The following is a 16,526-nucleotide window of genomic DNA, read 5'->3' as shown; positions in this document are numbered from 1 at the left end:
TAGCCGTCGGAAAATTAAAGCTGACAAACTGGACATTTTTCTTAGGAATCTCATGAATCGATCTGAATTATTTTTCTGCAGAAAAGTGAATACTGATTATGTTTGGTTACTGTTCATTCAAACCTGGTAAGTTCAGTTTTTAGGAAGTGCATTTTGGGGTAGATGGGGGCCAACAGGCTGGCTCAGAACTCATCTAGAGCCCACCAAGCCATACTGCAAATTGCTCAGAGGGAGAGCAAGTCCTGACCACTGTGACTGTGTTCACAGAGACACAGGCCTTCTGAGCTGTCCCAGGGGAGGCCACCCGCCTTTACTCTGGGACTCTACAGGGAAGGGAGACCCCATGTAGAGACGGAGCCTGGAGCTAGAAGCCGTGTGACTGTGAGTAATTTGCAGGCCTGTGATAATACCTGTGTTCAAGGGAGAGGCACCTCTGAGGCCCCTTTCAGTTCTGTTCTGAGGCATCCAAAACCTCTAACTGCAAGCTACTAGTTTGCACAGAGATACTGCAAAGTCTTCACTTGATGCTGTGGGAGTTGATTCTGGTCAGGGGCTGGTGCTTCTACCCTTCCCCTCTGAGGACAGGGCTCTCCCCTGACCCCAAGCAAGGGGTTACACCCCCACCCTGCAACAAAGTCCAACATAGGCACACAATTCACAAGTGACTGACATGTAACTAATTCGTATGCATCAGGGGTAAATATCTTGCTGTCCTTTGTTTAAGAATCTAACACGTCTATTCTGTTAGCCACAGTTTGCTTTCTAAACAGCCTTCCAGTCGCTTGTGTTGCCCTATCCCTACGCCCCCATCCCTGCCCCCCGTGCCTGGTTTGCTGTAGTAGCAGTTTGGACTGCTTTCCAATTCCCAGGTGGCTCAGTGGTAAAGAATCCGCCTGCCAATGCAGGAGACACAAGAGACGTGGGTTCAGTCCCTGGGTCGGGAAGGTCCCCTGGAGAAGGACATGGCAACCCACTCCAGTATTCTTGCCTGGAGAATCCCATGGACAGAGGAGCCTGGCGGGCTGCAGTCCCTGGGGTTGCCAAGAGTTGGCCACGACGGAGCATGCATGCACAGAGCTCCTTACTAGCCATGTGATCTTGGTCTTGGTCAGAGTGAGCCTTTAGCACACAGAGTGATTGTTCTAATGGGACTTCCCAGGTGGCGCTAGTGGTAAAGAACCCGCCTGCCAATGCAAGAGATGCGAGTTAGATCCTTGGGTCGGGAAGGTCCCCTAGAGGAGGGCATGGCAACGCACTCCAGTATTCTTGCCTGGAGAATCCCATGGACAGAGAAGCCTGGCAGGCTGCAGTCCATAGGGTCGCAGAGTTGGACACAACCGAAGTGACTTAGTATGGCATGGCACAACCCTACTAAGCCCTGCCACTAGAATGATCTTTGGGAACTACAAATTCCCTCATATCACCCCTCCACTCCACACCCTGCGAGACCTCCTTCTTGGCCTTGGGATGAAATGCAGCCTGGTCCACGCTCACCTTTCTGCCCCCTCTGTGGACAGGCCTGGCTGAACTGCTTTCAGTTCCACAAAGAGTCAGCCTTTCTCTTCCTGCTCCCTCTGCCTGGATACTCACTCCATCCCTTGGCCCCCCTTCCCCACTCTCCTTGTTGCTTGGCTGAGTGTTCTTTCTTCTGCAAATCCTTTGTGAGCTCTGAGTGGAGACAGGCGTCCCTCTGGTGTGCTCCTGACACACCCACACTTATTTCCACTTCCTTGGAAATGCAAGTGTCTGGATGCTGCCAGCTAAGCTTCTTGAGGGCAGGGGTGTATCCTTCAGTGGTTGCCCTCCTGCCCCAAATGGCACCTGGCAGAAATTGTCTTTTGATCAAGCAAAGATGTAAAAGTACTACATACAATTCACACAAAGTCTGTTTTGCCTTTTGAGGCAGGTTTGATTAGAGGGCATTGTGTTTTCATGCCTCAAGCGACTCTCTTCAGCCTCTATGAATATCAAGGCATGGAAGAGGCAAACTGGTTGCTCAAGGTTTTGACTTTCCTGTTCAGTGCAACGCTCACTTTCTCTAGGATTATGTTTCTGAATTTTAGTTACAGTTTCTCCTTGTGGGGTAAGGGAGTACGGCACATTATTTTGCCTGCCATCAAAGTGCTGTCAAAAAAAAAGTGCCTTAATTGTGAAAGTCACAGGCTCAGATTCCCCGTGGGAGAAACCTCTTCAAACCTGCATATGTTCTTTTTTTTTTTTTTTTTGAGGTAATTGGCATTTCTTTCCAAAGCCTTTTGTGACAGAAGATTTTCACAAGGAATAAATACCATGAATAAGTCCATATATAGCTCAATGGAGCTTAACAGGGATCTGCGCTTAGAATGGGCCTTTCTATCATAAATATTGGGGGCCTTTTTCCTATCCTTCCTATGCTTATAAATCAAGTGACTCCAGGGTCAGTTGAGACATAAGTTTTCCTGGTCACTCCACACCCACCCAGAGTCACCTTCTGGGCAACTTGGATGGGGACAAACTAAGGCATAGTCCCTACCCTTGCTCCCATCCCTGAGGTGCCAGATAGATGTCCACGAGCCACAACCCTCGGATGAAGTTGAGAATACCGCCCCTCGTGTGAAACGGACTTTTCTCCACTCGGTGACCACAGCCTAAAAGCCACCTAATTGAGTATTTTCAGTTCTAGTCTGCTATCCTATTACCACACCAGAAAACTCAGCAACTGTTATCTGCCTGTGGAGTACCCTGCTCTATGCAGCATTCACAGGCTTCCCAGGTGGCGCAGTGGTAAAGAATCTGCCCGCTAACGCAGGAGACATGGGTTCGATCCCTGGGTCAGGAAGATCCCCTGGAGAAGGGAACGGCAGTTCCCAGTATTCTTGCCTGGAGAACTCCATGGACAGAGGAGCATGGCGGGCTACAGTCCATAGGGTCACAAAGACTGGAACACGATTGAGCAACTGAGCACTACCACCACAAGACATTCACACCCTTCGTCTTTAACCATGAAGACGGGAACGTCATTCAGCACCTACTGCATGAGACCGTCAATGCAGACTGTAGTCACCACACCACCAACTGCCTCTTTTGTCTAAGAATCAGGTGATATATTCCATTAGCAGTTAACTCCAAGGAAAAACCCAACATACTTTCCACTAGATGAGAATTATGTGATTCATGACATTCTCCTTTTTGTCCTGGCTGCCAGGAAGTTGCGAGCCTCATTTCATGTTTATCACAGTAACTACAGTAGCCTCTGTGGTTAGTATATTTGCATCCTCCTTCTGCTCATGGCTTTGACTTTCTCTCCTATATTACTATAGTTTCAAAAATGGTAAGATGCCTCGAATCCTGACTGAGATCTTGGCTAGTCTCCCTCCTGCCTTCAGCAGTCACCATGCACATCCTCCGCTGTTCTTGAAGGCCTCTGTCCCCAGACTCTGCTCTACTTATGGCTCTCAAGTGGGTGCCTGAAGTTCAGGAGCAGGAAACGGTATTGCTTCACCAGGATCCCCTCCATCATGCCATTAATAGGTGGCTTTAAGATGATCTCTAAACCGTCTTCCTTTTTGACTTTTAAGAAGAGACATAGATTTGTTAATATTCATAGGCAAATAGCTCTTTCTGAATCCCCAAGAAGGGAGAGTCTAGAAAGACCACTGAAAATATGTTGGATTCAGACAGGCAATGAAGCATTAATTTAACATTTAAAGCTAACTCTTTCTCTTTTGCAGATGAGTTGATTTAATGGCTCATCTGTGGCCAATAATTAATCTCAGGTTACTACCCTCAAGGAATAAAAACTCATTTGACCAAATACCGAAGAAGCAGCTATCTTTAAGACTCAACTGGTTTTTGCATCTAACCTGGACCGGTGATTCGTTTCACATATGATATTATACTTGTTTCAATGCCACTCTCCCCAATCATCCCACCCTTGCCTTCTCCCACAGAGTCCATAAGATTGTTCTATATTAAAAAAAAATAAAAAAATTTTAAAAAGATCTTAATGACCCAGATAACCACACACACACACACAAAAGACTTATCTGGTTTTTGCAAAATTAAAAAGTACTTAAGGGCAAGCATCGGAGTCATTTTGGAGAAAGATCTAAGGGCTTAAGAAGAACACAATGACCCCAGAAACTGGCTTCACATAACAGCTCCTAGTTCAGAACCTGGCTCTTGTTTCTAAGCCCAGATCCCTAATAGGTACATCCTCTTTGATGACAACGTTTTCCCCTGTGGGCGAAAGCAAAGCCACAGCAATTCTGTTACTGGCAACTCTTCAATGCAGCAAATGGCCAAGTCAGAATATAATTAAAATCTAACCCCCCCCCCCCCAAACAACCCTCCCCTTTTTGGTTATGTCATGTGGCATGTGGGATTTCTTAGTTCCCTGACCAGGGATCAAACCTGTGCCCCCTGCAGTGGAACTGCAGAGTCTTAACCACTGGACCACCAGGGAAGTTCCTAAAACTTGACTACACATTGGAGCTATGAGAGTTCTGAGATTAGGGACATAGATTATTTTCTGAGCCATGGCTTTATTTCCATGAGAAATCAGCTCTACAGCTTTCCTCAGGTTTAACTTCCTTACAGATTTTTCTAAATGTTAAAGATTTAAAATTGTACTCCTATATACAAGGTGCACCAGCTTAAGGATTAATCAGGGTTAACTTTTCTAGGATGCTACAGTGAAAGGAGGCTGGGATTTTCTGTTTAAAAAAACAACCCGAATTCAAACCAAGACTATTCAAGTGATAGGTTAAGCCTCGATTTCTTCATCTACAAAAGTGGATACAGATGTCTCGATCTCTGGTTACAAGGATTAGGTAGAAGAACTAATTGCTTGGCAAACGTAGAGGAACATAATCTATTCCTATTATTTTAAGAGAAGTCAGGTAACTCATTTTTTGTCTAAAGTCTTTACCATGGTCCTTTGGGATTAAAGTAGAACTGTAGCATCTTATACAGTATTATTAGACATGTGTTCAGTTTGGCCAGAACTGTCAAGTCAGTTAATATGGCACAGACAATGAGCTGAACACCAGTGTGGCCTTTCTAGGGTGTCAGCAGTGGCTGAAGGGAGAGAGTTGTAAAAATGCCACCTGGCACTTCTCCCATTATAGATGGTTTTTGATGAACACTGAGGAAGGAATTCCATCCTTACCAGCTTGCCTTATTTGTATTCTTAGCTCCTGGCAGAATGCTTAGAATACTAAGCAGTTAATACAGGCTGGTTGAGTCCAACTGTCCGTGACACACAATGGAGTGGGTAATAAGACGGCCAGGGTGGGAAAAGGGCATGGAAAAAACGTCTTAAGGAGAGAGACTCCCCGAAGCAATGGGGCTCTGCCTGACAGCAAGTTGGTCATGGCCACGGGCATCCTGAAGGCAGGGTGCAGGCCCTGTCCAGCCGTGGGGGCGAGTGGGCTGAAGGGAGAGAAGCCTGAGGGCGAAGCCCAGGCGGTGCAGGCTCTGGGCACCTGTGGCTGGACCGCTGGATGTGACGGTCACGGTGCCTGGGACCAGAGCGGTCAACCAGACTGATGAGGGAAGTGGGATCCGCGTGATCCCCGAGCCCAGGGCCCTATCTCTCCCGAGAGACCCCAGTTCTGAGAGGAGGGGGACAAAGGAGGCAGGAGAGAAGAAAGCGGTGAGCCCCGCCAGCAGACAGGGAACAAGGAAGATGTCCAGGTCGGGCCACAGGTTGCTCTGGTGCCCAGTGCCGCACGTGGGCATCCTGGTAAGGCCGAGACAAGTGTCTCCCGCTCAGCAGTGCAGAGCAGTGCAGGGCTGGGCAGGGGCGAGGGCACAGGGAAGCTGGGCGCCAGGAGGGGAGCAGCGGTAGCAGCGACAGCAACAGCGGTGGCGGCAGCGGCAGCAGGTGAGGCAGAAAGCCCTGGAACGTGAGCTGAGGTAACGCGGAGGGGGTCTGAGGAGCCCTGCAGCCAGCATACTGCTAGAGACATTACTACCAGCAGAAAACGACGTTCAGGTGAAGACCAGTGTGGAACCCAAGGACAGGGTGTCGAAGACCAGGACCAGGATTGAGACTTTGCCTCTAGCCACCCCTGGCCAGAAGATTTTTCCAATCCCTAGTAAGGAGGGATCAGTAGTTAAACAAAAATCAATCTACATTACACATCATATATTTAGTTCTCTAAAGGTCCAAGTTCATTGTTAAGTACACTGTATAGCGTTCACCCTACTGTTGCTTTCCTCCCCAGCCCCTTAAACAGATTCCAAGTTCAAGAACCCCATCAGGTGCTGGGACATGGAAATGGCTGAACCCCCTGGCTCTGAGGTTAGGATCTTGGGGCCAAGTAACTGAGCCGCCAGGCCCCAGGTCACTTAAATCATGGTTAAGCTGGTTCCATTCTCTCTTTGGGGATGGTTAGGGGCCCAAGTCTCACGCAGTGGCCCTTGACCAGGGATCTTCCCTGCCCCAGGGTAGCCAAATGAGCCTTCTGGTGAAACAAAGCCTGCTGGAGGAGAGCTGGTCTATCATTTCAGCAGGTGGTATAGTGATTCTATTTATAAGTGATAAGGGATTTTCCGTAAGGGCAGTCTTAGAAACGGCAGGCCGCAGAGTCACATGGGCACCCACAAGCCTCTCCTGTAACCTGCCCGGGTGTCTACAACTCCCAAATCCTTCCTACTAGGCTTTGAGTCCCACTTGTTAGTTTGTCCTCAGATGAAAAATAGCTTGTGAGCATTTTTGATGTAAGGCCTTGTGCTTTTTCCTTTTCAAGTTTAATAATTTCAATTTCTTCCAGCTCAGGATGCATCTGCAGATCATCTAATCGTCTCTTGAGTCCAGCTCTCTGAGCCCTCTCCAGGTTCTCCATATGCCTTCAAGTTTAAGCTCAGGGTCAGGCACTGTCCCTCAGTAAAGAGGTAGAGGAGGCTGAGAACCACCACGGGTCTGTACCCCTGCTCCACCTGGCATAACCTGGGGCTCGCTCGTGCTTGCACTCATAAAGCTAGGGTTGCACATCAGACCCAGGGCCCAGGGTCAGAATTTCTTGCTAGTGATTATTTATTTATTTATTTTTAATTTTTACTTTACAATTCTGTATTGGTTTTGGCATAGATTGACATGAATCCAGCTAGTGATTAACCTAAGATGCTGGCAGAGGCTCTGATGGTCTAGTGTGAGCTGTACCAAGAGAGGAAAGGTGGCTGCGGTGTTTAACCAAGTGCCAGAGTCTCATCCTGAGTCAGATTACTGGAGGGTTTCTGGCAGGCACAGACCTGATCAGGCGCCTTATTGAGCACCTGAGTATAATGAATCTCATAAGAGAACAGTTTCTCTTTCTTAGATACACTGTGTGCGCTCTGAGCACAACAATTAGCTTGCATTTTGGGTGGTTAACTCATGGTGCCTTCATTGCCAATACTTCCCTGCAGCTTGCTATTAGATTATTATGTGACCCATGATGCTCTGATGGCACTTTTTGATTTCAGAACCTGAGCTTAGCATGCAGGCAGGATGACGACGTGCCAGGGGTGGCCGGGCATTACCTGAGGCTCCACGTCCAGTATCGCGATCAGACCTTGCTCGTGGATCTTGCGGATGGTCTCCAGTTTTGTCCCGTACATCGCATCCTCGTGGCTGCCGTACTCCAGGTACTCGTTATTAGAGATGTCTTGCATCATTTGGTCATGAGATACAAAGTAATAATTCTTTCCATTTTCTTCATCTTTCTTTGGAGGTCTGGTTGTATCTGTAAAGTCACAGGTCAAAAGAGGTTTAAGAGGCTGAGCATAGGAGCCGATACTCCCAATGGACCTGTGCTATGCTGTGCTTAGTTGCTCAGTCACGTCCGACTCTTTGTGACCCCATAGACTGTAGCCCGTCAGGCTCCTCTGTCCATTGGGATTCTCCAGGCAAGAATACTGGAGTGGATATCCTCTCCTTTCTCCAGGGGAATCTTCCCAACCCAGGGATTGAACCCAGGTCTCCTGCATTGCAGGCAGATTCTTTACCAGCTGAGCCACGAGAGGAGCCCCCAGTGGACCTACCCAAACTCATTCTCTCTTAAAAGCCATGGATCCTGTAGCATATGTCATGCTCTATTCCCACCCCCAGTAGCTTTGAAGAAATCAGTTCTAGAAGTCCTATTTGTTCATGTGACATCAGAACACAGTAGTTAGTTAGTTGTTTGGTTTGGTGAACCTTTCCATGTGTAGATGAGATCTATCTCATCCCTTCAAGGGTAATGACAGGGGCAAGACCCTAAATGACCCAGGATTAACTTAACTTACTGTCTGCTTTAATTCAGTTAGGTCTTCAGAGAAGGAAAAAGGAGAATTAAACAATGGAAAACCCCAAATGGTCATTTAAGTAAATGAAAATCTAAAAAAGTTAAAAATTCAGTTCCTCATTCTTACTAGCCACATTTCAGAGGTTTAGTACCCACATGTGGCTAGTGGCTACTGTATTGGACAGGACAGATATAGAATGCTCTCACGAGAGAACATTCTATTGATTAGTGCTGGTTTACAGCATCATGTACAAGGAGACTATTAGAATACAGCAAAAGGGATATTGGAAACATAATGACCTTAGCCAGACATGGCCATAATAGTTAGGAAAGACCTAAACCAGGAATTGGCAAACTATGGCTTGTGGGCCAAACATGGCCTGCTGTCTGTTCATGTGAATAAAGTTTTATTGGAACACAGCCATGCTCATTTGTTTACATATTGCTTTCAAGCCACAAAGGCGGAGTTGAGTAGTTGTGTCAGAGACCACATGGCCTTCAAAACTTCAAATATTTGCTGTCTAGTCCTTTACAGAAAAGGTCTGCTGACCCCTGACCTGAGTCATTGTTTACTAAAATATCTGCCCCTAAGTCCTACTTCTGTGGGATACTAACAGGACCAGCATTCTCCAAAATGTACTTCAGGAAATGTTTTTCTAGATAAGCCAGAAACAAGTTTTAGTTTTCTTTCTCCTTTTGCTTCTTTGCTTTTTTGAGCAGGGACAAATTTATGCAACTCTTTGTTGTACATGAGTCCAAACCCAGGGGGAGTTCCCCATCTCCTGCTCCAACCAGACTGTTCAACTCCCAAGTGCTCATGGACATAGAATGTGGATGTTTAAAGAACCCTTTCTCCAGGCACACACAAAACTGAAGAAACAGTATACTACATTGATGCTGTATTATGTGCTATATACACAGCCACGGTCAAATATGGCAAGTAGACATGATTAGGGTCAGCAAAGCACACTTTAAAACCAAGCTAGTTTATTGGCTATTTAATAACATAGAATTTCAATTGCTTATGTGATGAAGAAGAAAGGTTACCTAAGCTTGCTATACTCATGGTCTAGACATAAGGAGAATTGAAATAATATTTGGAAGTATTTTACTAGAAAACTCAAGTGGTACCAATTGAAAGAATATTTGGTGAATTTCTTCTTTTCTTTTTTTTTGAGTAAATCAGATGGGGTTCTGGGATGAGAGTGGTCTGATGAAGCCTCACAACTCTCTGGGGTGTAGAGAAAAGTCAGTGGTGTTGACATGGCATTGGAAGGCGCTGCAGGATGGAGTCAATCATCACGCATTTTCCTTTAGCTCTTCCCACTCTGAACAAAGCTCTAACTGTGAGAAAGCTTTTGGGATTCAAATTTTAAACTTTGTAATAGTAATAATAATGACAACAATAACAACAACAACAATAAAATGAGAGTAGTAAAGTGGCTATTATCTATCCAGTATCTTAAGTACTTCACATGACCACAAATCCTCTTCATCTTCCTGGAATTACTTCATTTTGTAATTGAGGAAGCAAAGAGGACATGAGATTAAGGATAAGATAGAGAAAATCAGGAGAATAAAAATATTATAGATTTAAAATTCTTTACAATAAGCAGTGGATAGCTCATTGTGTTTTAAAAGTGATAAAAGTCAACAATGTAGGTACTGATTAAGGAAAATATTGTAATATCAAAGAAAACTATACTATCATTAAAACCTATTTTTCTGAAAAATAATTCATCTGGGTAACATTTATGACATACTGTTGGAAAAATTAGTTTACGAACAGATTGGACGAGCCCAATTTTGTTAAACTATAACAGTGATAACACACACATACACATGATGTGTTTGCACTAAGAGAAGTCTGGAAGGATATTCAATAAAATATTGATGGCACTATTATTTGGGGGGTGGTGGTGGGACTTCCCTGGTGGCTCAGTGGTAAAGAACCTGACTGTCAATGCAGGAGACTTTGGGTTCAATTCCTGGGTCAGGAAGATCCCCTGAGGAGGAAATGGCAACCCACTCCAATACTCTTGCCTGGGAAATCCCATGGACAGAGGAGTCTGGCAGGCTACACCATGGGTCCACAAAGAGTCAGACTTGACTAAGTGACTAAACAACAACAACTTTTGGGGGTGGGGTGGGGTTGGGATTAACTGTTAACTCATTTTCTTCTTTGTTCTTTTCTGGATTTTCCAAATTTCCTATAATGAACAGTTCTTACTTATGTTATCAGAAAAATATGTAAATTACAAGATTAGAAAAATACTAGCAAAAATATACTTAATTGCTTACGTGGAATAGGGTATGCAAACCGGTCTGGGTGCTTTGTGATGAGGGTATTCTTTATGTGTCTTCTCCCAACACCATGTGCACCTATGTCATTTTTTAAAAAGTTAAAATTGGTAATTGTTAATAATAATTGTAAAATGTTTTGAAGATGAAAATAAGAAAGCCACTTATACAGTCAAACTTACCTAATAGGACTAGTGTTTTCCTTTTGAATGCTGGAAGTTTTACTACTTCTTCATATGTAACAAGATCTAATTGATCAAACACTAAAATGCAAAGATTTAGAAGGAATATAAATTTACAGAAGGAATAGTTCATGTATATAAATTATAATTTTACTGGCAAAACCAAAATTATAGTAAATCCATGTCTTAAGAAATATGAATCCAACTTATGATATATAGCTCATATGTAATTTAAGTCATATAACCTTTTGGGAGAAGATTTCACTTTTACGCCCATGAAAATGCACTTTAGAACCAGGGGCATCCAAAGACATGTTGAGCACATGCATATAAGTCCAATTGTAAAAGATACTGCATATCTTTTCATGCAGTATCCAACAAATCATATGAGTTCATTCAAAACCACATGCTGTTTATATTTTTGCAATTTAAAAAAATCAGCAATACTAAAAAGAAAAAGTCTCCAGACAGTGACCAACATGAATATAGCATGAATGCAAGTAGAGTTAACCAAGAGGCCAGCTAGATTATTTCTAGGGATGGATGAGAGATGCATGGATAGCTGGTCTTTAACTTGACGGTTCTTTCAGCAGAGTTGCTGAAGGTAGCATGCTAGATTTTGTCAAAGTCAAGTTCTGTAAGTATGATTTCACAAACTTTGGAAATGAACATCTCACAGGTTTTATTGTAGCTATCCATTCAATGGAAAGTCTTGGGTGTGTAAGTAGGGGAATATGCTTCACTGGACCCCTAACTTTGTCAGCCTGTGTATGGTAAGTTGGGATGGACAGAACCGGAAGAAGTATGAAGCAGTCTGAACTGAGAAGAAAAGCTTTAAAAATAGTTTTTTGAAACCTGATTCTTAATAAAACTATTACAAAAACTTTCCCAAGAGGATGACTGTTCCTGTTGAAGTTTAAGGTAGTCCGATTCTCACACACATTTGAAAATTCTCACAAAAAGGTTAAAATCATGTATCTGTGTTCCTGTAATATTTTTTTCTATGTGGTATTACCCAAATGTCAGGCACACAAGGAAATTTCTTTTCTTTTCTTTTTTTAAAGAATATTGAATAAGGTCTGGGTTTTAGAGGGGTTGCAATAAATTCCATGAAACTGATTCCATGGTGTAATAGAGGAATCTACAATGCTTCAGTCAATCATTAAGAGAAGCATCTACTCCCTGAAATATGGCCAAATGCTTTTGAGTATCAGCTCAGTCCTTAACATTTATGATTTTCCCAGTAGCAAAGAACCTTAAAATGCAAAATAGGATACTCTGGAATGCAAAAGTCAGAAACAAACAAACAGAAGTATCATTCCCAAAATATTAAAAAAGAGAAATACAGTATGTTAAAAATAAGGGTTAGTGCATGTTAATGGGTATTTGTGCATTTGTTTTTTTTGATAACTTGATTGCATAAAGGTTGACTAAAAGACTTTCAAGCATGTTTCTCTAGCAACAGCTAAAAACCACAAAATGCTTTCTGTGTTTAGAATGGCAGATTCACAAAATCGAAATGAACAGGAGGTTCTCTGCATGGCAGAGCTAGCTAGTCATGCTGCAGTGGTAATGGTGACGAAGAGTTGTAAAAATAAAAGCAGGAGAGCAGACGGCATTGCTCTTTATACCTATTGCCCTCTGAGTGCTATGTCCATTAAGAAAAGTACGCTTATGAAAGAGGTCCATCAACAAGCTGATATATTTTAGTATCTAGAAATAATCAAGCATCTCACAAAAGAGCAAGATGTTGACACTTGTTTTTCTGAATGGTATATACATCTCTTTCCCTCTATAGATTCTATTCAATCTTACTGAATTAAGTCATCTTTTTTCAACCACATAAGAATGAGTTAGATATTAACAATCAATATGACAAACAAATGAACAGATATGTTACACATCAATATCTTAACCATAAATGAGTAGCATGAAGAGGTTACTCTGGTCTAAATGAAAAATCATCACATGGCCACAGGATGGAGAAACAATAAAAGAGGATATTTTCAAATATGACATACAGGGAATATAAGGAGAACACTTAGAGACTGAACTTTTAAAGGTTTTAAGTTGTTTGTTGATTAAAAGAAAGGGACTTGATGAGAGGAAATCATCAAAAACAAAGAGGCACAGTCACTCAACAGGTTACTTACATGCACAGAGGCCATTGGGAGTAAGACAGCATGAAAAATGTACAGGGGTCATTGAAATATGGCTTTTAATATATTAGTAAAATAAAAGTATAATATGCACAAAAGAAACTTTACCATGCAATATTCTAAACACAAGGCAAATAAATCACATTAAGAAACAAAACTCATTTTAATAAAAAATCCAACAATACCCTTATATATAAGTCAGTGGGTTTTATATACTAGCAAATGCATACAAATTTTGTCTGGAAATCATTACAAGAAACCTTTTTCAGGGAGTGTAGGTGTGGAAGTCTTTTGCTTTTCATTTTGTGTCTTTTCTAATCACGTGTACCTATTACTTTTACTATTAAAAAAAACTGTCAACAGGGCCACTTTCAGTTGTCTTTAGAGTTCTCAGTATTAAAGAAAACAAAAGTAATAGCTTTTTAAATTCAACAGTACTAATTTGTGGTATTAAGCATAATTTAAACACATCTATGAATGGTATTGTAGAAATCCTCTATAGATTTGTTCATATTTGTATATATAAATGGGGTTTCTCAGGATATTTAAATACCACTGCTCTGGGCTTTAACATAAAAAAAAATGGATTAATGAAGACTTTAAGAAAATAGTTTGTATTAATAACTTGACCTAAAACTGATTTTGGAAGTCCTAGGGCTGAGGAATCTCAATGCCTCAAAGAGTATAGTTCTTCTAGAAGCACAACAATGCTTTTTGTGTCAAATTTGTGACAAAAATTTTTTTATGTGTTACAGAAAATGTATTTGCTGTAAAACTCAAACATAATCAAATCTATTCCCAAGACTTCAGAAATACAGTCTGGCACATCGTCCTGACTTCTCTGTAAGCTATTCAATATTCAAGACACCTGTAAGTATTTAGGTAACTATTCTCCAGTAGAATCTTTTTCCATAAAAAAAAATTTAACATTTATTCCTTGTCTCAGTAGGAAAAGCCACATAGTATCTTCAAATACTAAACCTCCACTTAGGTGAGAAATGTCACCCAGGTAACACTGGGGCTGAGTGCACACAAATGCCTGCAGTGGCCAGGCAGCTAATTTGTTTGAGTGGATGGGTCACATGCAAGCATGAAGCCATGGCGACACTGGGTCCTATAGAATGAGAGTCCATCCAAGAGGGACCTCAACAGCCTGGAGTTGCTAAGGGAGGAAGTGGGCCCCATGTTACCACATTCCATTCCTTCAAGGAAAAGTAGAAACCCAGATTTTATGTTAAATATTTAATTTTCAGATGATTATTTTAAACACTAGGTGTGTATGGAAAAAACAATATTTGTTTATGGGGCACATTCAGCTGATAGACTCCCACTATATAAAGTGAGAAGTAGGCAACAGTTTGAATAGAATTATGCTTTAACTAGACATGTGGAATTTCCAGGTAACAGAAATGGAAAGAATTAATTCTAGTATTTTATCATTTTCATCAGTTCTAGGTTTTAATAAAGTTCTCATCTTTCATTTTTACTACAAATATAAACAACTTCAGAATATAATGATGAGGTTTGGATCCTGCTATCAATAGTTGCAGAATTCTCAAAGAAAGGAAAAAAAAATATGGTCCTTATTTTTGAAAAATTATTTTTCAATGTATAAAAATCAGTTGCATTTCTTTTTTTTAATTAAAGTATAGCTGACTAACAATGTTTTAGTTTCAGGCTGTAGCAAAGTGATTCAGTTTATATATATTTTCTTTTTTAGATTCTTTCCCCTTATAGGTTATTACAAAATATTAAGTTCCCTGTGCTATACAGTAGGTCCTTGTCGGTTACCTATTTCATATGTAGTAGTGCGTATATGTTAATCCCAATGGCCCTTATTTTACTTTACTGAGGACTATAGGAAGATCCCCTACTGTATTTTACAATCAACTCTTGAATAAAACAGAAAACTCCTTTCAGGAATATAGTTTGATTTGTGGCCTATGAACCCATTTGTCTAGTTCTTGGTATTTAAAAATACGATATTTCAAAGTACTCAAAGCATTTGCTTTCCCATTGGAGGTCAACAGCATATGTTTCTCTCTTTTAGAGCAATTCTTTATGTCAACAACACCATGTATTAGGGTAAACTTTCATCATAGCTAAAAGCAGAACAGCTGATAAAATACTTGACTTTCCTTCCTAACAGTTTCGTCTCTTATAAAGTCAAGGTAATAAGCAAATGGTTCTTCTGGTCTTTATGATTAACAAAAGGCAAGAATTGGTTTGTGATGGGGAAGAAAGCTGAGGAGAAGTGGCAGAAAGGACTTGATGAGGAAGACCACTGCTTAGGAAGATGCTACAGGTAACAAAAAGTGGTGGTGGTCTTTGCTACTCCTCTTAATTTTAAGTTTACAAGATCTTAGATACATCCATGGTTTTGGATAGGAGAGTTGTGTTAAAAGACGACAGAGAAAAAGCAATCCTATTCCATCTCTATGAGGTTCCTGCCTTCTCTATCAGGGGTGATAAAGCCTTCAATATAATGGGCAACATTTACCAGAGCTAAACCCTCAGATAAGGGACAGCGACTGAGTACTTGGCTTCATTAAATGATACCCATTTGTCAGGCCCAGTGATGAAATAACCTGCGATCCACTGAACTTTAGAATTGGCAAAGATATCTTTGAGTGACTAAAACCCAATTTCCTCATTTTGAGGCCCACAGGAGTCAAATGATTTGCTTAAGTTGAATGGTTACTCAGGTGTGCTAACTCCTGGTCCTAGCCCAGGCTGGCTATTAAGCTTACAGGTGTGTTTGCAGGCTCACCAAGTACCACCTATGATGAATCAGAAAGAACGGGAACAATGGAAGATGAGTAGTGCCCTGGTGGTCAAAGAATGGAAAAAGTGGACTAACCACCAGATGGGATACTGGTTCTCTGGTAAAATTCTTAAGTGAACTGTTCAAAGGATTCTTTGTCAGAACTTAGAGATTCTAGTTTTTCAACTGACTTCTTATTTTTCCTCAGACTTGAATTAAAGAGTACTGGCAAACTGAATACTCATGTCTACATGCTCTCTATCAGTACAGTATAAAAAGCTAAGGATGGATTAACAGCCTCATTGGCCATTTCTTTGTTTTTCTAGGTTTAATTTTAATGCCATCTATGTAAAAATTACAAGGTGATACATATATATGTCATATCAACAGACCTTTTGAACCTGTTAGAAGCTGATGGAAATCAAGGTGATTATGGAGACTTGGCAATAACCACTGACATTTTGTGTTAAACAACATTCTGCTGATACTACAGTGAATTTCTTCAAATAGTATTACTCAAGCATTTACAATTAGTTTTAACTACTTATATTTAACTAATCTACTTTAAATATTTCTTCCCTTTATAAAACAAAAATGCCATTATTAGACCAGTCTTTTTTTTTTTTTTTAGACCAGTCTTCTATAGTGGTGCTTAATCACAGACGATCCATTTTATTGGAATAAAAATATGAAGGGAAAGATTCCTTATTTAACTGAACCATTTAAAATTAAGCCATGTGGTCACTCACATTCATTCCACATTAAACAGTACTTCAAAGTGTTTACTTTTACTCTCAGATCAAGAAATGAATCATTCAGAGTTTCAAAATATTTTTTCCTGGTAAATGCTAATAAAACATTCTACAGAGGG

At 41.4% G+C, this 16,526-nt stretch overlaps 1 protein-coding gene across 9 annotated transcripts in view; it reads right to left on the bottom strand.

Annotated features, from left to right (window-relative positions):
* CASK (calcium/calmodulin dependent serine protein kinase) overlaps positions 1-16,526 on the bottom strand; it is a 392,189-nt gene that overhangs the window by 9,208 nt on the left and 366,455 nt on the right. For 6 of the 9 annotated variants that reach the window (XR_005725457.1, XM_040266154.1, XM_040266156.1 and 3 more), the window contains 3 exons: positions 10,733-10,813; positions 10,551-10,631; positions 7,507-7,709 (listed from right to left, as the gene is read on the bottom strand). Coding sequence is in view for 8 of the 9 variants with exons in the window: in XM_040266154.1 (XP_040122088.1) it covers positions 7,507-7,709; positions 10,551-10,631; positions 10,733-10,813 (365 nt within the window). In the remaining variant the exon portion in view is untranslated. The remainder of the gene's footprint in view (positions 1-7,506; positions 7,710-10,550; positions 10,632-10,732; positions 10,814-16,526) is intronic. The other 3 variants (XM_040266155.1, XM_040266158.1, XM_040266160.1) reach the window with 1 other exon arrangement.

Source organism: Oryx dammah, unplaced genomic scaffold (genome assembly GCF_014754425.2).
Source record: "Oryx dammah isolate SB20612 unplaced genomic scaffold, SCBI_Odam_1.1 HiC_scaffold_23, whole genome shotgun sequence".
NCBI classification, from domain to species: Eukaryota; Metazoa; Chordata; class Mammalia; order Artiodactyla; family Bovidae; genus Oryx; species Oryx dammah.
This window is presented reverse-complemented; position numbering and strand designations above follow the sequence as displayed.